This window comes from Pyrus communis, chromosome 1, assembly GCF_963583255.1.
Source record: "Pyrus communis chromosome 1, drPyrComm1.1, whole genome shotgun sequence".
NCBI lineage: Eukaryota > Viridiplantae > Streptophyta > Magnoliopsida > Rosales > Rosaceae > Pyrus > Pyrus communis.
In genome coordinates, this window is record NC_084803.1 from 40695162 (window position 1) to 40718035 (window position 22874).

Genomic DNA, 22874 nt, shown 5'->3' on the forward strand with positions numbered 1-22874 from the left:
TATTGTATAGCCATGGGCCACCCCTCTGGATCACAGTCCGTTCCTGCTTGGTATTAAAGCCAAACGCGAATCTGTCAGCCTCCAATTCAAATATTAGCACATTGGCATTAGGTCTCCATAAGTTTCTCATCCGTCGCTTGAAATTTTCTTTATTCAATGGTTTTCTTGTCAACACCTCCCCCACTAAGAACACTTTAGACGACTTAAGAGACAACTTCTCCTATCAACCACAGCAATCGTCTGTTATTGCAAATTTTCCAGAGAACTTAGAAACCGTATCCTCCATTGTTGCAAAGGCCGTACCTACCAACTCGCAACCCCGCACACAGAACTGCAATGGAACAACCTTCCCCACACCATGAAAGATGACCCCCTCAAAGTTAGTTATCGTCACCCCTAAAGGTTTGTCGCAACGGTGACTGGAATATCGAGAATTCTGTTAAGGCTTTCGGCGCTCTCCTAAGGTTTCCTACAGAGCCTTTTTTTCTTTTTGGAATTTAACATACCATAAGATACCCAAGGTTAACCATCCATAATTAATAATCTAAATTATCTATTAGTACAATTCTTTTTCTTACGCCAACAATAGTTAGCTGAGTTGGCTCAGTTAACCATCAATAATTAATAATCTAAATAATCTATTAATAATCTAAATTACCCATTTATTTATTTTAAAAGGAGTTACGTAACCCAAGAATACTTAACAAATATTATGTTACCTTCATTGGTAACAGTTAAAAATATCATCTGTAAACTATTATTTTAATTATTGGAATAGTATAAGGACTTAAAAATTGAAATACGGAAATGTATGATGAATGTATCTATAACGGTGTTTAATTATCAAAAAAAAGAAAATTATGACAATGTTTTTTAATTTTCAAGTTGTTAAGAAACATGTAGACGGCTAAAAAAAGGGTAATGGTAAAAATAAAAAAAAAAGATAAACAGGTTAAAAAAGGTAAATGGATAAAGAGGTATTAAACGGTTATGATTAAATGGGCATGCGGTTATGGGTATGGTTAACCGTTTATAAACGATTATGGGTATGAGTATAACCGTTTAGGCAATTACCCAACGGGTAAACAGTTATACGAGTATGAGCATAAACAATTATAGATAAATAACCGCGGTTACCAATCCGTCATAACCATTGCCCATCCCTAAATATGACAATCACTAAGTTTTTCATCATTTTAGCCGGTTTCCACTGAGATCGATTATCCTTGCCATCGAGCATAAAAAGTATGAATAGTATTTAACATATCTTTAATGCGTAACACTTGGAACTATTTAGGATCTAGTATATACAAATACAAGCATTCGAAATTCGAAATCATGGGATTTTTAACAGAAGTAATGCGTATGCAATTTATCACTAGATTCCATCTCGATAACTCTGGAATGAATTATACACTGTGCTCAAATAATAAGTTACAAGGCGTGGGATTTATAAATGTACGATTTTGCAAAGTAGAGGTAGATAACCAATTGTACCAAACTGATTCCACCAAGCAGCCAATAGAAGTAATCAAGATGTGCACGGTTAAGATTACTCGAAAACCAGCTACTTTCGCCTGCTAAACTGGTTATGTCATCGATGACGGAAATAAGAAAGCTACTTAGGAAGCTTCCCACGCCGAAGATGCTGAGATAGAGGGCGAGTCCTACACTCCTTAGTTCATTTGGCACCTGATCATAAAAAAACTCTTGCAGACCGACCATTGTGAACACATCAGCTATTCCGGCCAATAAGTACTGAGGAACCAACCACCAGATGCTCATTGGAACCGTGGCACTTGGCGTATCAAGCAGACCATAATCTTTGGCAGTTTTGAGCCTCTTCATCTCAACTAGAGCTGCAATTACCATCAAAATAATAGATAAGACCATCCCTGTTCCAATTCTTTGCAGCATTGTAATTCCAGCGGGTTTCCCCGTGACAGATCTAGCAATTGGAACAAAAATGCGATCGTAAATGGGAAGGAAGATGACAATGGCAAAGCTGATGAAAGTCTGAAGTGAAGCGGCTGGTACATTGAAGCCAGGCACAATAGTTCTATCCATGGTGGCACCTTGCTTGGTGAAGAAAGTGGAGTACTGTGCAAACACAACCGCATATGCCAAGCATGTAACCCATATTGGAAAAAGCCTAAGAACAGCCTTTGCGTCTTCAACGTCAACGATGGTACACACCTTTCTGTTTTCCTTCAAATCATCCGGTGCAAGCAAGGCTTTGTTGAGAAACCTGCCAGTAAATCATATCATAGCAGTTTCTTAGCTGAAATCAGAACAGACTTAGCAGTTCCATTCAAACAGCGAAGTAAACATCATATAACCGATGATGCAATCAAAGGCAAAAATTTATCCTCAACCACCTAAGTACATACTATACAGCATAGGTATGATAGTATAATCACCAAAACCATTAACATTTTATTAGATTCTAAAATGCTCTTACTACAATAGAAAAAAAGGTGCTGCAAATACCACTTTTTATACTCAATTTATTCCAACTAGTTAAGGTTAACTCAAATTAAAATTGATAGATTTAAGTGGCCATGCAAGAGATTATAAGAATATATGAATACTTGTCTTTCACGAATTGCTTTTGTAGGATAGGTTACTGAAAGAGTCATGAAGACAGTGTCTCCCTCCTTTTTAATCTAAAATAATATTAAACTTTCTCGTTGCCAGTTTCTCCCTCCTTTTTAAACTAAAAATATGCCGACAGTTAACTGTCTTACTTGAATTGTTCAGAACTCTCGTGAGGCAAGATTCCGCGAGATTCCTCTTCAGAAGTTACTGCTGAGGGAGAAGTTCGCCAGTTCCTTAAAGCAGCAACAAACACCCTTCCAATTCTTACAAAAGGACTTTCTTCATCCCCTTTAATGCTGTACCGATAAGTTCTAGTTCCAAGCAAGAAAAGTAACAGTGCAAAGACCATTGCAATACAAGGAATTCCGAAACCCAGACCCCAACTCAGATTGTCCTGTATGTAGGTCAATAGGATAAGCGTCACGGACGTACCTGCACACAACCCAAAATACCACCAATTGAAGAATGAGCTTTTGGCTTTGCACTCCTCTGGATCTGAGACATCAAACTGATCAGCTCCAAATGCCTGAACACAAGGCTTGTGTCCGCCTTGTGCAACAGCTACTAGATACAGGGAGAAGAAGAAGAATATTACTTGGATCTCAGAAGAAGAAAGCATGGCTGACAGGGTCAACAAGCCAAGTCCCTGTTCAATTTAGGTCCAAAATTATAGCATTCAGACATAGCTAGATGTAGAAAGAAAATACTCAAACTTGCATCCCTAATTATACCTGAAGAATAACCAATCATTTCTTAGTAACTCCATCCATCACAAGGAAAAGTAAAATATCAATCAATCTTACGGAGTTTTCTTATTTTATTTTTCAAAGTTCTTTATGGCGTACTTTGAAATAACACCCGTGTAAGCCAGGCCTAAAAAAGTGAGAACCGGCTGTGGCTGAGGTCATGAGAAGTAATTGGTAAATAATCAAATAATATATGTTCATTCATAATCACTCCTTGAGGCGTGCTTTTCGAAAAGGCATGGGAAATTTTCCCTAAGGTGCATTACGCCGGACATTTTCTTTCCACAAAAAGCGCAGTCTTCACACTATTTGATTTTTCAAACAATCCCAGTCCCAAAACATCATCATTTTGAGCTGGTTTTTAAAATCTACATCATGCCTCTCTTCTACCTAGGGACATCAGCTCTCGCCACCCACCCCCACCACCCCCCCCCCCCCCCCCAAACCACAACACACTAAATAGAGCTCACGCTTTCTCCTCACCCAAAATCAACTAGTCAAGCAAAGAAAGTAAAGATTAATAAAGACAATTCATTTTCTGCAAAATCTAATGAGTTATAGCCAATTCGGAAGCAAGAAAGATGAAGAACTTGGGATTTTCACTTTTAGCAGGTTAGGGTTTCGATAGCACAATGAAATTTTCTGCAATTTGTATGTTTCAATTCTTTTATTTAGTGAATTTTCACTTTAGGCTTCTTTTTTTTTTTTAATGTTTGTGAACAATCTTTATGATCATTGTGGTTGTTGCTTGTGGTTTGGAGCTTGGATTTCAATTGAATTTGGACAGTCTTGATGAATGATATGCCTTGCTTAATTATCATAATGTTATAAGTAAAAGAGACTCTTTTTTCACCTTTTTTCGTAAAGAAACATCATTGCACCTTGTTTTGCATGGAGTGAAATCAACTTGAGTTAAGACGGAGTTTAGATAAACCCATAAGAGCATCTCCAAGAGAGGTATAAAACTCCATTTTGCTATGCCATCTAAGATAAAAGCCCTCTTCAATGGGAGTAGCAACCTAAGTAGCAAATTAAAAAAGTACTAACTCCAATGTCAAATATACAAGGTGAGTTACCTATAGCAAATCAAACCTCGCAACATTAAAGCATGAACATTTTCCCCCCTGGATTAATGTTCTAATCACCTATTGGCATACATTGATGATTGAACAACTGTTTCCCTCCTTTTGGCTAAAACCTTTAAACCTTGATGAGAGATAAATGGGAATTTGCTTTTATTTTCTTTCATTTGAATTGATACATATGAACTTTTTTTGCCTCATTTAGTTTTTTAATATGTTGGATTTTGATAATGCTAAAATTTCATAATCATTTGTATCCATATATTTAACTAGAATTTGAAGTTATGCCATTGAGTCCCAAACATTGAATGACGTTGCCCTTCTAGTGACATTTTAAGAATAACACATAACACATATGACATACGTTAGCAAAAGACACTTTTAAAATAGGCTTATTTACACCAACAGCCCCCTAAAACTCAACTTTAGTCTTTGCCCTTTGTAACTCAAAATGTATCACTTAACCCCATGAAAGTAGTCTTTGCTTCTCACTTTGCCCCATTCCATTATCTCCATAAAAAATTCTGTTAAATCACGTGACGTGGAAAATGTGGAGCCCATTAATTGGCTGACGTGTTGGCTATGTCATCGTCACATGTACAACTTTCATAGTATTTAATATTTTAAATTTGAAAGAAAAAAAGAAACAATAAGAATGATCACACCATCATTTTTCTGGGTATTTGATGTTGTTGGTTTACAGCGGTGATGTTGCCAGTGATGGTTATGGGAAGCAACGTTGGTGGTTATGGGGAGCAATGTAGGTGGTTATGGTGATGGAGTTACAAAACTGATATGGAATAAGCAAATTTGATGGTAGGAGTGGAGCTTGTGGGGTTTTGGTAGCGATGGGGAGCAGGTGGCGATGGTGGTGAAAGTTTTCTCTCAGTTTTTAGTTTTTGTTTTTTTTTTTCCTTTCTAAATTGTTCTTGAATGTTTTTTTATCAGCATCGAGTTTTAATGTTAAAAGTATTATATTTGTATATGTGGCAATGATATGGCTAACACCTTTAGTTAATGGGCCCTACATTTGCCACGTCCATGATGTAACATAAGTTTTGACAGATATAATGGAATGGGGCAAAGTGAGAATCAAGGATAATTTTCAGGAGGTTAAGGGACACATTTTTTGAGTTACACGGGGCAAAGTGTAACTAAGGCTGAGTTTTATGGGGTGTTGGTGTAAATAAGCCTTTAAAATAACATTTGCTACCTCCCTTGGAGATATGGTTTTGATCTTACTCATAAACAGCTAGCAAGAGTTACATGTGTGCAACATAAATGCGATACATGGATCCTAGATAAATGCCCCCCTACTTGTCCTACATCATATACTTACTTCCTACATGGACCAATAAAACTAAAACATGCGGCGTTGTAAAGATATACTAAACACATATTATTTGACATAACAAATAGCTAAAATCTCGACATAACCAATACCCAAACATCCATCTTCTCTCCCACCAAGAACACAGACGGAGACCTAGACATTCACCAGCCACTTCCCTCCCCAAAGCCAAGGCTCCGTCACCTCCACCTCTCCTCCAATTTGAGCTTCATTTTCCTAATAAATATCTAAAATGGGTACAACTTGTATGAAAGATGGATTAGAAGCGAGTGGGATGTGTATTAAGAAGAATCCAACAAGGGCAGACAATGCGATTCCAACTCCAGTCGGCTATCTCATACCATCATTCAATTCGCTCAGAAGTTGATTGGGTAGATCTCTATTTGTTGAAATTAATTAATGATTTGTTTGACTGCTGATCAATTCACGCATTAATAAAAAGAGTTTTGTACCTTACGAAATTACAAATCCCAATTGCTGAATGATCAATTTACCGAATTTTATCAATAATGTATGTCGATATTTGATTTCGATCAGTTCAGCAATTGGCATTTGTAAAACCTAGCATTCATCCAATTTCCCTAAATATTTCCAACTAATGCGGATTAAGGCAACTTGGTCACGTGCCAGATTGTAAAGAGAGAGGGGCACGTACCAAAATGTAGAGTAGGGAAGCAAAAACAATAGTGCGGTAGCGTCCAAGGAAAGAATCAGCGACAAAGGCTCCGAGTAAAGGGAGCAACGACGCCGTTCCGGACCATATGTTGACATTCTCAGCCGCAGTGACGGTGGACTGCCCCAAAGGCCCCGTCAGAAACGTGATAAGGTTGGAGCCGATTCCATAGTAAGCAAACCTCTCCGCCACCTCCACCCCTGAAAATATTCAAATCAAAACTTTACCACACTAATTTAATTACAATTTTTAATTATTACTAATCAGAGCAATTAATTTAATTAATATCTGACTGCTTGGATTCAGTGCGGTGCGGTGCGGTGCTTACCGATTATGAACCTAGCGGAACGCCAGCCGCCGGATCTGGATCTGTGAACGGGGCGGCCTTTGTGGTCAACGGCGCCGTCGACGACGTCGTCTAGCAGTGGGGTTTGGTCGTCCGGCTCCGGGGATTGGCGGGGAGAAGCAGCCATTGAGTTTTACTGGAAATGTGGACTTGAATGAGCAACTACCATGATGTTATACGAAATAATGTGCTGGGTTTGTCGTTTTTTCCTTTAATTGCAAACTTGTCAGAGCTATCTGCTGTCATCGTTTTTGTTTGGTTGTTTCAACAAAAAGGCAACGGACAACAAAAATTTTGAAAATTAAGAGTATTAGTTCTTCTGCCTTTGCACGAGTTCATTTTCCGGAAAGATTTTTCGATATGATCAGTATATGAAGTATTACATCACGTATTATTATACAAATGGTAGTACATGTGTGCTAAAATGTTCATAACTTAAAAAAATAAAGTTTCTCACCACTCCTATTAAAACACGTGCTATACCACTTGTGTTCCTGTCACAACTAAAAATTTCTCTATTTTCTGATTTGTTATTTGTAAATAACGCATTCTATTTGGAGACGGTTGATTTAGACTTCGGTTGAAAACAGTTGTTTAAAAAAGATAACGAACTAAAAATTCTTAAAAACTTTAGTTTTTAACGAAAATGACAAAATAAAGTGTAAGTGAATAATACCATGAGTAACTTTTCAAGATAAAAATGTCTTTAACGTTAAAAGTGAACAGTACCATAAGTGTTTTATTAAGATTTCTTTTTTAAAATGACAAAAATCGCTTGTGGTAAACTTGTTTTTGAATTTCAAAAATATTAAAAGTGTATTTTAGAATAGCACGTGATTTTTTTTTTTTTTTTCCAAGTTGAAAATATTTGCTTTTACAAAATTCACTTATATTTATATTAAATTTTGAAGTTGTCTCGCCTAACTTGTCTATTTTATTTGACTCTTTTTTTTTTTTTTGGGTCAAGTAAACTTTTATTACAACTAAAAACATACACATACACACAAACCTAAGGCCCAAACAAAACACATACACAATCAAAACACGGGCCAAGAAAGACAAGCAACAAAGGGCCAACAAATAGTTGAAGCCCAAAACGCGCAAAAGGGGTTACAAACTCCAGAAAGTTCTACAACATTCATTGTCATTCTCGATCTGTCCAGTTCCTCGTCCACAGCCAAGCATTGCCATATCAATTTCAGCATCCCACCCCAATTATCTTCCTGAGCACAGCCATAGAGAAAGGATAGCTAGCAACTTAACTGAAGAAGCCAACTATTAGGATGAAGTTTGTGGCAACCCACGAACAACACTGCCGGTGAAGGTAGATAACAAGGAGAAGGTGGTAGTGTTAGAAACACCAGAGCCGGTGCAAACACCGGAGCTCTACACATGATCTCAATAGTATCCATGGCTGAAAATTGGCAAATGGATGAACAAATAGGAGGGATAACAACTGTATAAGTGGAATTGAATAGACCAGGAGAAAAAATAGGGGGAATAAGCTATAGAAGTACATAACAGAGAAGAGAAAGAAAGAAGGAGGGAAACAGCGACAGACCTTAGTCGAAACTAGGGTCGGCGCCACCTGATTTTCTTAAGTTTGTAAGCCTCACATTAAAGGGTGAGAAAGACTCTCAATAGGAGAGAAAGATTCTTAAAGATTCTTAAACATCAAATCTCCCAAACATTTTATAATGAAAAAATTAACCTCATGTAACAATCCAAATTAAGATTTAGATATTCTAATTCGAGAAATGCTAAATGGACTCTTTTAAAAATGAGACTATCTATCACATCACATTTTAACGTTAATTTGTGTGCCAATATTATATATTGCGCCAAAAACATGAGGTGGCAGAACATATATGAAGAGTCTCATTTTAAGATAATCCCATTAACATTTCTCAATTTAAATTCACCAAGGTCGGTGGCGATGCTATGCGGTCAAGAGTGAAAATCGCTCTCCATTACTAACTTTTACAAGCAAGGTAAACTCATGAAGGAACTTCGCTAGCCTAGTAGTATGCATACCACCACTACTTCCACTTTTGTACAAGACCAAGCACAACCTTTGCTTCTTCCACCTCCGAAGCAGTGAGCAACTCAGTCCCTGCGGAACATTCAAATATCTTGGTGGATAACATTCAATCATAGCCAAAATGTAGAGTGAAAAGGAATACAAAAGGAAAAAAATTACATTTATACAAAAAAAATTATAGTGCTCCGACATGTAGATCATCACATCCAATGATTTTTCTCCAAATTCTCGTAATGTTTGTGGAGATTGACAATTTTGAGATATGTTTATCATGGCTTGTTTGCGATTTATGTGATTTCAAGTTCTTTATTACTTTCAATTTTTCAGTAATTGGGATTTAGTCTTTACCATAAGAGAAATGAACACTATATCGTATTTATTGTCACTGACTTTTATTCCATTAACTTTTCCCTACGAGCATTCCAAAATATAATCTTCGTGATTTAGTTGCTAGATATAAGAAGCAGGCATGCAAGAAAGCTCATGTGACATTTAAATTGCTTTTAAAAAGCCTGTTTTGGTCTAAACATAGAGTGGAGCTAAATAACACACATAGTTAACGCATATATGGTTCTTGTTTACAAATCAGTCTAATGTTCGGGTGGATTGGATAGAGGTTAAATTTTTTTAGACAGTCAATATATTCTCTTTGCACAATGAAAGAACAAATAAACTCTGAAAAATAGCGTAATCACTATGCGCTTTGAAGTAATCTTTCATCTTAATGGTAATAAATTTTGGGTGAAGCTGAGACTTTTAATTAGACCGTTCATCTACCATATTATTGTATATGGGGCTAGAACTTTCTTTTGGCATGACAATTGGCACCCTCTTAGTATTGGGACCGTGGTGATATTGGGCATGTTGGGATAAGAAATAATACTTTGGTTTGGTAAATATAATGCATTATCTTCATTTATGTGAGTTAAAATTGTGACTTTTGAATTACAAGTGAAGATTGTGGATGTAAATTTCTTCTTCCTTGATCTTAGACAAATTTGCACTTACAAAACAAATCACACCTAAGGCTTTTTTTTTTGGGCTGGGGGGGTGGGGTGCTTTGGCCGAAGAACCTCCGATGCCAAAGTTAGAATTTTGAGCGAAAAGTGTTTGGAGAATTTTGAAGTATTTTTGCAAGAGAATTGGAAGTCAACTTTCAGGAGAATGATGGGGTTTAAATAGGAGAGTGGCCGGCCTCCTTGGATGAGAGAGGACCGGTCACCTAACTCCCTTTGTGGCCTACGTTCTTGATTTGTGTTAAATTGGGAGTTATGGAATAATTACCTAATCAATTAGCTAATTCATAGAATAATTACCTAATTGATTAACTAATCAATATAATAAAAAAGGGAAGATTTGAGAGTTTACCTTGTGGAGAAGATTGGATGAGGATGGATGAAATAGGTTTTGAATTGTTACCTATTTTGGGCACTTTTGACTTGGTTGAGTGATGATTGCCCGCTGTTCACGCGTAGGAATCCTGGTATGCCTCAAGGGTATTTTTGTCCTCTTTTACCCAAAAATCCACGTGTCATCTTGTGATTTTTTTTGCTTCACAGATGCCTTCACACCTGTTGGGTTGCTCGCAGGAAAAGGCAACAGGTGTAGAGATTTTCTTGCTTTAGAAAACGTAGGATTGCTTCCTATTTTGATGTAAATTCCCTCTTTAATTGGAAATTAGATCCTTCTAGGAAAGGGAAATATATTTCTCTCAAAACCTATTTAAGTCCACCTTAAGTGGATTATTAAATCAACTTTGGAGAGCGATTTATTCTACCCTACAAGAGAGAGAAAGTTAGAGGATATTTGTTCCTTCTCCTCTAGCAATCTTCTACACTTGCTAGTGCAAATGACGGTCTTTCGTTGCTTTCTTTGTCTTCTACGTACCGCACCGAGGTAAGAACAAATTACTTTTCCTTATCTTCATCTTGGATAGTGCTGCCACAGGGCAGCCATCGTGGTGGTGCGGCACATTGGCTGGCAAGGGCCAAGAGTCGGCTCGGCATGGGCTGAGGAAGTGTTATGGCAGAGACCACTGCTTGAGCTACTTGGTTTGGCTAAAGCCAAGGCAGCTGTGCAACTGGGGCCGCGGATTGAGGCGCTGGGGCGCGGTGCTAGGCAAGCCGCATGACTTATGCCATTTGAGAAAAACAAAGAGGTCGCGGCCCTCTTGGGCTGCTGAAATGTTGGGCATGCAGGCCTCCTGCCTGCTGGTCCGAGAGAAAAATAAGGGAAAAGCCGGTATGGGTTGAGCTCCCCTGCTGAGTATTATGAATGATGTTGGTTGCTTAATCATCTTCGCAGGGAAAAAGGTGGACTACTCCCAAGAGAGGAGGTAAAAAAGATCAAGGTGAATGCATTGGCTCGTCTAAATGTTGTCGTGGAGCCTACTACAAATGAAGGTGGAAATAAGAGATTTTCCCCGCCTGCTCGGGAGATGCCGGTTGAGAAAAATTAAAGGCTTCATCCGCTGCTTGTGAGGGTTCGCCTACTGCTTATAGGCCTATGATTGACATGACTTCTTCCAATGGGAAGAAAATAAGGCTGCTAGATCTGAGCATGTGGTATCTGCCATGTCAAAAATGGCTAGTACGATTGTTGATAGGATTGCTCAGCGTAAAGGTCCTGTCATGCCCTCAATGCTGAAGTCTGTACTAAGACGTCTGTTGGGAGCTAAGTCTGGTTCACCTTTGGAGAGACTTGCTATTATGAAAAACGATAAGGTGGACTTTGCTGCTAAATTGGCGCCAAGGCGCACTCCCTCTGCTGTTGAGACTGATTCGCTTGTTAAGAAGGAGGAGATTGCTCGCGTGGGCAGCTATAAGAAATCCACTAAGCTTGTTTCTAGGAAGGCTATTAAGATCTGTGTGCTTGTGAAACCAGATCTGCTTGAAGACATGGACGTTTGTGCCAAGTTTGTTGATGGCGTTAGAAAGGTTGTTTGCCCAAGTTCCTTTGCGATGCATACGACCCAATATATAAAGACTGCTATGCTTGCTATGATGCAGATATAACAAGGCTGCCAATGAGGTGGTGAAGACTATGGCAGCTGAAGCTTATTCCTCAACCGAGGAGATCAAGAGGTTGGATTCTAAGCTCGTTGCTTTGAAGGGGTCTAATATTTCTGCCCCCATTTCTCTGCAGCTCGAGATCGCTCGCCAAGAAATCGTTGACTTGAAGACTAGGCTTGACGCAATCTAAGTTAAGTATGAAAGTGCAGATAAAGAGATTGGATGTTACATACCTCAGATTCAAGATCTTAAGTTTGCAGTTTCTAAGCTTCGTTTCGCTGCTTATGCAAAGGATGAAAAGTTGATCTTTGCTTATAATCAAGTGATCCACTTTAAGAGAATCGTCGATAGGCTTGAACCCCAAGTGTTGGAACTTCAAGGTGTACAGAAGATCAACGAAAGTCTGAAGAATGGAGTGGATAAGCTGCAGAGCGTCCGTGTTGGTCTACTTGAAGAGAATGAGCAGCTGAAGAGTGATAATGATGGGCTCGAGGTTTCTCTATTTCTCCGGAAGACATGCTTGCTTTTACTTTTGAGGTTTCCATTGGTGAAGTAGTTGGAAAAGTTGGTACCTAGGCTGGGGCAGTCAGGGGTGAAACATTGGATGATGTCGCCGCTAAGAGCGTCGTGGCTGCTAAAGGTGTGGCGACCGAGTAGTCGTGGAATGTTCAAGCTGCTGAAGTGCAATCTTCTAGGTAGCCTTCAGGATTGTCTTTGTTTTTCCTTGTAACTCTTGTTTTGCATGAACTCTTTCGGCCTTTGCTAATTATTTGTAAACATGATTCCTTTACCTTTCTTCATATTTGCTTTTTTTGTTCATGCCCTAACCTTTAGACTTTATAGACCAGTGGCAGACGTGCTACTTTTCTATAAGCAGACAGGCCCACGTAGCCTATGCAGCCGTAGATGTTGGTGTAGAAATTTGCAAAGTTGTTAGCCATAGGGTTGGCAGTTGAATGCATTACTTATAGAAGCAAACAAGTCCGCGTAACAACTAGGCTGTTAACCTTGGCTTTCTCCAATTCCATAGGTTGTGTAGCAAGTATCACAACACTTTAGGACTTGGTGTAGGTTGTTCCGCGCTTGGTAGAAATGAAGCTTGTCGACTATTTAGCATATCGGCAGTGGATAAAGCTTCTTATATGCACGCTAGCTTGTTTAACCTTTCACAAAAATGTGCAGTTGTATAAGTCTAGCACGGCTTTACTGCACGAAGGGTGAACCGTATGCAGTCTTTCAGAAACCGTAGGTTACCTTTGTGCACTCAGTAGCAGCTTTAGGGTTCAAGAGCAGCCGTTTGTAAGGCGTACTGCGTAATGTGCCTCATTCATCTCTAAGGCTCGGTTCCCTGTAGATTAGGCCAAAAGACCTAAAATCCTTCAGTTAGCTAAGCCTTGAAAAAGACCATTGTGGCTACTTCTAGGAATCTCAGTGCAAGTCATGATATATCCAGTTACACTAAGGCAGCCAGGCTCATCCACATCTGGATATTCGGAGTGTAGAGTTTATCCTCCCGTCTTGGAGAGCTGACCCATGTTGGTGTCGAGGAATTAGTTTACCCTCTCGCACTAGATAGCATGGTTGGTCGCTTGGGGGGCGCAATTCCTGCGATGAGTCCCTAAGAAGGGCGCAGTTTTCTTTTGAAGTGCAAAAATGATCAGTTGTTATAAGTATGTAGCTGAGCCAAGTTGTGATTACTTCTGAATTCCTCATTGAAAAACAAGTGAAACGAACGAGAACTTAACTGTAAGGTAGGCACTGCATAACAACTGGATAGTCCTGAGTTTGTGAGGTGGTACCCGTCGAGCTGCTTGAGTCTTCAGGCTTTGATGTAGTGGGAAGTCACACATGGTACATCCTTAGATTGTAGGCACTCCACTGTTTGTCGATCTTTTTGTCGTTTCATGGTGGCGAGGGTGTAATTACTCTTCCACCTACTATGCTGATCTTGTACGAACCTTCCCAGATGGGATCCATCTTTTTCGAGCCTTCTCTGCGGGCAGTGATGAAGGCTTTTCTTAGGACTAGATCTCTGTGCTGGAACTGCCAGATCTTGGCCCTTTTGTTGTAGCTGGAGAGGGGCTGCTACTGGTAGGCTACGATGCGAGTGATAGTCTGCTCGCGTTTCTCCTCTACCAAATCTAAGCTTGTGGCCATCTCCTTATTGTTCTGCTCAATACTTAGCAGTAGTGTGCTAATGCTTGGCACGATGATGCTGGGTGGAATGATTGCTTCCGAACCAAATGCCAAAGAGAAAGGAGTCTCACCGATTACTCGTCTCTTGGTGGTGCGATATACCCATAGACATCTAAGGAGTTCGTCTAGCCATTTTCCCTTCTTGTCGATGAGGGATTTCTTGAGGCAGTAAAGGATCATCTTGTTGGATGCTTCGACCTGCCCATTGCCTTCAGGATATCTCGGTGTGGACATATGCTGCTTGATGCCATACTTTTGGAAAAACTTCGCCAAATCTTTGCCCACGAATTGCGGGCCGTTGTCGATGATGATGGACTGAGAGATGCCAAATCGGCGAATGATGTTCCTCCATATGAAACACTCTATCTCCGTCTAAGTCGTGGTGATCATGGGCTCTACTTCTACCTATTTGGTGAAGTAGTCGGTTGCCACAATCATCATGCCTCTACCCTTACTAATAGGCGGCAGAGGTCCTACCAGGTTGATTGCTCATTGCATTAACGGCCAAGGATTCGTGTGCAAGTGTAGCTTGCTAGCAGGCAGTGCTACTACCAGCTTGTAGCGTTGGCAACGGTCGCACTTTTGTACTAACTCCTTAGCATCTTGCACTTTTGAATTACAAGTGAAGATTGTGGATACAAATTTCTTCCGCCTTAATCTTAGACAAAATTACACCTACAAAACAAATCACACCTAAGGTCAAGGCCAAAAGCTTCACGCGCCCATGATGAATAGGGAGGGGGCTTCGACCGAAGAACCTCCGATGCCAAAGTTAGAATTTTGAGGGAAAAGTGTTTGGAGAATTTTGCAGTATTTTTGCAAGAGAATTGGAAGTCAACTTTGAGGAGAATGATGGGGTTTAAATAGGAGAGTGGCCAGCCACCTAGCTCCTTTTGTGGGCTAGGTTCTTGATTTGTGTTAAATTGGGAGTTATGGAATAATTACCTAATCAATTAGCTAATTAATAGAATAATTACCTAATCAATTAACTAATTAATAGAATAATTACCTAATTGATTAGCTAATCAATATAATAAAAAAGGGAAGATTTGGGAGTTTCCTTTGTGGAGAAGATTGGATGAGGATGGATGAAATATGTTTTGAATTATTACCTATTTTGGGCACTTTTGACTTGGTTGAGTGATGATTGCCCGCTGCTTGCGCGTAGGAATCCTGGTATGCCTCAAGGGTATTTTTGTCCTATTTTACCAAAAAATCCACGTATCGTCTTGTGATTATTTTTTGGCTCCACAAAGATGAATACAAGTTTGTACAAGTTGGTTTAATCTCAATGGCTTAAATGATATATATATATATATATATATATATATTAATAAATAATATTATCTACACTACAGAAGTGAAGGAGTGGGCTAAGTATCAATAAAGTTCGTACAAATTGGTTCAATCTCAATGGCTCAAATTTGCAATAGTACTAGCGGCCAATGGGCCAACGGCTTTAAATTTAACAGTTGTGTTATTCACATCTTCTTCTTTTTTTGAGTAAACTGCCAATATGCCCCCTGAACTATCACTCAACTTTCGATTTCCCTCCTGAACTTTTTAATTGGAAAATTAAGGACTTAAACTAATTTTTTTGGCCAATTTACCCCTGCTGTTAATTTTTCATTCATTCCATCCAAATTTTTGTTAAACAAGCATGTGCATAACAAGTGTGGGTAGTTCGATTGTTTCATTCTTTAAAATAATTGAAAACCTTAGATTTCTAAAATATAAACCTATGCAAATATGTGTGATTCTATAGCTTTTGTGTCTAAAGGTCTAGTGAAGTAACGCTTTTGTCCACAAATGAGAGTTACGTGGTGGGTACATGATAAGAGTTAACGTTAATTTGGATAAAATCTATGAAAAACTAACGGTAGGGGGATATTGAAGGTTGAGTGATAGTTCAAGGAGCAAATTGACAGTTTAACCTCTTTTTTTAATCTATCCACACCTTGTTATATTTTTGTCTATTAATTTCATTCGATTTACAACCGAAAATTAAAAAGATGTATAATAAGAAGATACGTACTAATAAGTAAAAGTGGCTGTGTAGCACTACCAAAATTTGGTTACCAACAAATTCAAATCTGCCAATATCCTCTTTCACAAAGCGAAAATCGTATTCACAATTCGTAGAAAGGAATCCCATAAAACTTCACGAACAAATTTCACCAAAAATCAACCAAAAAGAGTGTAATGTACAAAAACAAAAACAAAAACAAAAAAATGAAAAGAAAAAAAAACAATAAATCAAGCCAAAAGAGGAGTAGTGTTGGAATCATTATCATAGTCATGAATCTCGTGATACAAATCGTCACTATCATCGTCCCTGCAATCATACACAGATCCAACCAGCAGCAGCTGATCCTCCAAGTACCTCTGCAGCAGCCCCATCTCTTCTTTCCCGTCTTCCTTCCCCGCCGCCGCCGCCGCACTTCCACTGCTGCGTCCTTCTTCGCACCGGCGCATCTGCTCCTCCTCCTCCCCGGCCTCATCGTGAGAAATCTTTATACGGCGGCGGCAGAGGTGTAGGCAAAGCTCCGCGGCACAGAGCAGTGGGAAGATGGCGCAGAGGAAAGGGATGAGAATCGGAGAGCAGAGGAGAAGGAAGAGGTAGCGGATGCGGTGAGCTCGGAGCCATGTTGTGGAGGAGGATGCGGCGGCGAGCATGATTATGGGCGTGGCGAGGATTGGGAAAGGGGAGGGAGAGGGAGAGATCGTGGCCGTTGAAGTCTGGTAATCGAGGAGACTGACTTCATAGCGTATTTGTCGGAAACGACGGTGAGCGTGAGCGGCTTTGGGTTTCGAAGTGGGGGATGGAAGTGGGACATCACGATTCACATGAGTTGGGTTGGGGGGATTTTTATACATGTGGGAGCCATGTGAACCTCATCTGACTTCTCACTTTCCATTTGATTTCCACCTGCAAGTTCTGACTCCTAGAGTCAGCTAATCACAAATAATGGCCCATCTAAGTCCTTCGGCATCTGAAAATGTGGACTGTCGTAACTAAGTCATCACTTAATCTTACGAAAAATAAATAAATAAAAATAAAAGAATCTACAATACAATTAGATTCTACTTGAAATTTTTGAGACGTAATTTACAAAAGGTAAACGATATCTGTCTTGTTGTAAACATTCCTAGTTTAAGTGTGATTGAGTAAATCATATATTAAATTTTATTCTAATTATCATTTTCCTATTACAACTTGTATTACTTGGGGAATAAGGAATATATTCTCTCTTATATTACTATACATAAAAGCACAATGTAGGAGGGATAACAACACATTTTTCCCTATAATTCTACAAACATATCTCTCTCAATCTCTCTTCCTCTACCGCCGGCCCCCTTTAACCTTGTCAGATAAAATAGACCACAACATGTTATCAGCACGCTCTTACCGCTATGCTTAGGAATCTGACGTTGAAGAATTTTTCTGCATCAAACCAGTTCATCCATATCATCACGCAATCAGGTTCTTTCAAAACAATGGTTTTTATCTCGATATTGTTGCAGTCCTGATAGCATGAACATTCGCCATAATGCATGACCCAACTTTACGTTTTTTGAATTTTAGATTCTACATAAATTGTGTATGCATTATATTCATAATTATTAAATTATTTGAATTTGATATTTGCTATGAATTGAATCAAATATATTTGTATATACGTCACATTGACTTAAATCAACATATTATTATTTTGAATATGCCTCTAATTGAATTATATTTGAATTGAAAAAAAAATGAAATTGGGAATCACGGTCTGGGTTCTTCAAACCCATGACCTTGCGCCTTCAACCAAGCCTGAAGCTTGGATGGCCACACTGAGTCCCCAAGATGGAGCCGCAGGCTCCAGGTTGAAACCCAGAAACCCGACGCCCTTCACGGCATCTCTACCATCACAGGATGGCCTGCAGCCCATCCTCCCACCTTGGGTCACCATGTTTGACGACCTGAAGCTCATCCCCGACATCAAATGACCAAGATTCGATTGAATCCTATCAGTTTTTTTTTTTTTTTTCGAAAACCCGATTCGAAATCCTAGGGTTTTACAACGAATTCGTTCATATTTGAGGTCCTTCACGACCCACAAACTCGCCCCAAGCATCGTTGTCCCAAAGCCGACCGCCTGACGCAGCGCCATCGACCAAACCTGACTTTCTTCCCCAGCAAAGCACACCCAACACGACTGGCATTTGTGACCCACAACCTTGTTTGGGCCCGAACTCTTCTCGGCCTTCATCACAAACCTTTGGGGCTCGCCTGAAGCAGCCGGTATGAAGTTTTTTTAAGCTTTTGGGCTTGCCTACTGCAGCCCATCCCTCTGGCCCATGAAAAAATATAAAAAAAATAAATGAAAAATCCTTAGGCTCGGCTGAAGTGGCCCACCGTTTTTCGCTCTCCCCGTGGGCTTGCAGCCCTACCCGGAGACCAAACACAGCCCACCCTAGGGCCTGGGATGCATGGCACAAATTTTTTAAGTCACTCGTGGGCTTATTTTTTCTCTTGGGCCCCGAGTTTTATTCGCCTAATTATTTTAGGCCCAATGGGTTTTATATTTTTCCACCCACACTTTTAATTTGACTTGAAGTCCAAATAATTAAATTCAATTATAATTGTAAACCTAAAAGTTATATTTTTGCATATTCTTGTTGCATATTTTTGTGTATATATTTGTGTTTGCTTGCACAAATATATGAACCTGAAGTTCATAATTATTATGAAACCTGAAGTTTCTTACAAACATGCCTTGTTTGAAAACCTAAAGTTTTTCATTTAAAAACATCACCCATGAAAACCCAAAGTTTTTCATGCAAAAATAAACCAATATATGTCTATTAGAACCTGTATGTTCAACTCCTCTGTGAATGGATTGATTTTTTCTCCATTACACTAACCACATCTTGTCCATTTATTTTGTGATAGGAACATGTCGAATTTGAAAAAACTCGGCTTCACCGCTTTGGAGGTCTTTGGAAGGAACAACCTCAAGTGGGTCCAAGATGTGAAGCTCTACCTCACTGCAAAGAATTTGCGTCCCACTATTAAAGAAAAGACGGACAACCCTGTTGGCAAAGCTGAAAAAGCCATCGTTATGATCTTCATCCAAAGACATATCCATGATGCTCTGCAAACTGAATATCTTGATGAGAATGATCCACGTGCACTATGGGTCGCTTTGGCTGATCGTTTTGATCACCAAAAGGATATATTCTTGCTTGAAGCAAGACAAGACTGCCAATATTTGCTATTCCAAGACTTTAAGTATGTGATTGAATATAATTATGAAGTTTGTCGAATCCGATTACTTCTCAAGTTTTGTAACGAAACTTTGACAAAAGAGGATCTCCTGGAGAATACCTATTTAACCTTCTCCACTTCTAATATTGTCTTGCAACAACAATATAGAGCTCAGAAGTTCACTAAGTTCTCGGATTTGATCTCTATTTTACTTCTCGCTGAAAAGCAGAAAGTTCGACCTATTGGGGCGACTGCTGTGCTTGAAGCACATTATAGCACAAACGAAAGCCCAAAACACCAAATGAGGTGTGGTAGGGACGGCCAGAAGCTTTCCCACCAAGGTCAACAGAGTCAAGGCCCATCAAAGGGAGGAAACAAAGCACAAAAGCGCCTAAACCTCGCTCCCAATGCCCCGAACTTCAAGAATAAAGGTAAAGCACTTGAAACCATGGATGCGGATATGTGATATCGCTATGGTTCAAATGACCATTGGTCCCATGTTTGCTGAGCTCCCAAGAAGGTTGTAGATGAATATCATTCTCGTTGTAAGAAGTTTGAATCAAATTTCGTGCAAGTGAACGAATTGGAGACTACAAAGATGGAGGTTTCTGAATTTCAGGAGGATACCACCCTTATGGAACATTAGAATCTTAGACATAGACTTATTTTTTTAGTTGAAATAAGACAATGGGGCCGAATTCCACCTAATGGCCGAACCCACCCTTTGTTTTTGGTTGATTTTTTAACAATTTTCCTTTATGTCTGGATTATTTGTTGGTGATTTGTTTTTGGATATTAAGTTTTAATTAATTACCATACTTGAATAAATGAAATTATTTTGAATTGATATTTGTTTTAACGAACTTCTATGCATATGACCGATTCAAATTAATTTTTCATTCTAGGTATGACTAGTGGGAAAGTTAGTTGTCAGGCAGATAGTGCAACCACGCACACAGTTTTACATGAACACATCTATTTCACTAACTTCATACCTAAGAATGCACCTCGGACAACCCCTATCAGGCCCATCCATCCTGATTGTAGGATACGGTAAGGCATGTATAATGTTGTCTAATGGTACAATCTTGACCATTTCTGAGGAACGTTGTTAAGTTTCAAGGACATTAGAGATAACAATTACCACGTTAAAACCCACGTAGAAAATGGAGTTGAATTTCTGTGCATAAATTCCTATGAATATAGCCAGAAACGTATTCTAGAAAAAATGGAGCGTATCCTGAGCAATCTATATACTACGACCCTATGCCCTATCCAATGCCACTATATGGCCGACTCTACTACCGGGATCGCACACGAAATTACACTTTGGCATGATCGTTTGGGATATCATGGACGAATAGCGATACGTCGTATCCTCAAATCTTCACATGGGTATCCACTAACCCGAAGTTTAGCTTTGATCCAAGGAATCGCATGTCAAACATGTTCAATGGGAAAGCTTATTACTAAGCCTTTTCATAACAATATTCATTCGAATCCTCCCATTTTTCTATAACGGATTCAGAGGGACATTTGTGGATCAATTCATCTTCTCTGCGTACCATTTAGATACTTTATGGTTTTGGTTGACGCTTCCACACGTTGGTCACACGTGTGCTAGTTGTCTATAAAGAACATTGCATTCTCCAAACTGTTGGCTCAAGTTATCAAGCTCAGGGCTCACCACGCTAATTATCCGATCAAATATATTCAATTAGATAATGCTGGAGAATTCACATCTAAAACTTTTGATGACTATTGCATGTCGGTTGAGATTGAAGTTGAACATCCTGTACCTCATGTTCACACCCAGAACAGCCTGGCAGAGGCTTTCATTAAGCACTTACAAATGATTGCTCGACCGTTGGCTATACGTACCAAGCTCCCGATCATTGCTTGAGGCCATGCAATATTGCACGCAACAAAGTTAGTCTGCCTGAGGCCTGTTGCGACACAACCATTTAGTGCCCTTTAGTTGGTTACTGGATACAAACCCGACATATCGCATCTGTGCGTATTTGGTTGTGCGATATATGTACCGATCTTGCCGCCCTTACATACAAAATAGGGCCTCAACGAATGATGGGAATCTATGTTGGATATGATTCTCATTCGATTATTCGTTACTTAGAACCTTTGACAGGCAATTTGTTTACCACTCATGTCGCGGATTGTCACTTCTATGAGACAGTCTTCCCGTCGTTAGTGGGAGATAAGAACGTCAACGTTCCTGAAGAATGACGCGAATTATCGCGGACGACTCCTACTTTGTCTCATTTAGATCCCAGCACCGCTTAATCTGAAACTGAAGTACAATGCATATTAGATCTCTATAGCATAGCTTAGAGCATGCCAGATGCTTTCACCAATCTAACATGTGTGACAAGATCACATATTCCAGCTAAGAATACGCTTGCAAAGATGGATGTACCAAATGTACAACGGACTTCCCTCCTGGAAGCCCGGGACACCAACATTGGTGATCCACGTATATTAACAGCTAGCCAATCATATGCCCTTACACAAAAGTGCGGCAGACCTCTTGGTTTAAATGATTCACACCCCCTGAAGAGGAAATCGACGGCACAAAGTCATGAAGAGCTTATTGTGAATCCGACTATCACTTACTCATTCTATCCAACTCATAAGGAAATTCTATATTACAGAAGCGTCCTTGAATAGACGAATCTTCCTCCTGAGAATCATAAGATTTCGGTCTATTATGCTAGCTTAGATGATGTGTAGCGTAGAAATGAGATGATTGTCGATGATGCATTAGCATTTGCAGTAGTTACTAAAATCATGTTAAGCGATGACATTGAACCACGTTCCATTGATGAATGTCGATGTAGAACTGATTGGTCAGATTGGAAACAAGCAATCCAAGTTAAACTCAATTCGCTTACGAAACGTAAAGTATTTGGACCTGTAGCTCTTACTCCTCTACATGTGAAGCCCGTTTGCTACAAGTGGGTTTTCGTTCGAAAGCATAATGAGAAGCACGAAATTGTGCGTTACAAAGCTCGTCTTGTTGCACAAGGCTTCTCACAACGCCCCGAGATTGACTATGACGAAACTTACTCACCCGTTATGGATGTGATTACTTTTCGTTACCTTATCAGTTTGGTAGTTTCCAAAAAATTGGATATGCAGCTAATGGACATAGTAACCGCGTATCTCTATGGGGATCTTGATACGAAAGTTTATATGAAAGTTCTCAAATGACTTACATTGACTGGTTCAAATATTTCCAAACTCTAGAACACGCTCTCAATTCGGCTGAGGCATTCACTCTACGGTTTGAAACAATGTGGATGAATGTGGTATAACTATCTGAGTGAGTATTTAACTAGTCAGGGATATGTGAACAACGAACTGTGCCCTTGTGTGTTCATTAAGAAGTCACATTCCGGTTTTGCGATTGTTGCAGTATATGTCAATGACATGAACCTTATCGGAACTCTTGAAGAGTTTGCGAGAACTGCCGCGCACCTGAAGTCGGAATTTGAGATAAAAGATCTAAGTAAGACTTAATATTGTCTCAGTCTCGAGATAAAGCATTGTTCGGAT

General features: G+C 39.5%; 4 protein-coding genes across 4 annotated transcripts; 1 reads left to right on the forward strand and 3 right to left on the reverse strand.

Annotated features, from left to right (window-relative positions):
• Positions 1–1272: 1272 nt before the first annotated feature.
• Positions 1273–7062, reverse strand: LOC137710620 (protein NRT1/ PTR FAMILY 5.10-like). The gene is made up of 4 exons (XM_068449693.1): positions 6779–7062; positions 6433–6650; positions 2748–3244; positions 1273–2248 (listed from the first exon to the last, which is right to left on the reverse strand). The coding sequence occupies exons 1-4, from the start codon at positions 6921–6923 to the stop codon at positions 1435–1437; spliced, it is 1674 nt and encodes a 557-aa protein (XP_068305794.1). The 5' UTR covers positions 6924–7062; the 3' UTR covers positions 1273–1434.
• Positions 7063–13933: 6871 nt separating this feature from the next.
• On the reverse strand, positions 13934–14278 carry LOC137727864 (uncharacterized). Its single transcript, XM_068466704.1, has one exon. It carries the CDS (start codon positions 14276–14278, stop codon positions 13934–13936), a length of 345 nt encoding a protein of 114 aa, XP_068322805.1.
• Positions 14279–16128: 1850 nt separating this feature from the next.
• On the reverse strand, positions 16129–16978 carry LOC137718680 (uncharacterized). Its single transcript, XM_068458231.1, has one exon. It carries the CDS (start codon positions 16919–16921, stop codon positions 16301–16303), a length of 621 nt encoding a protein of 206 aa, XP_068314332.1. The 5' UTR covers positions 16922–16978; the 3' UTR covers positions 16129–16300.
• A 2012-nt stretch (positions 16979–18990) lies between these two features.
• On the forward strand, positions 18991–19767 carry LOC137727875 (uncharacterized). The gene has a single exon (XM_068466714.1). The coding sequence runs from the start codon at positions 18991–18993 to the stop codon at positions 19765–19767; it is 777 nt and encodes a 258-aa protein (XP_068322815.1).
• Positions 19768–22874: the final 3107 nt, after the last annotated feature.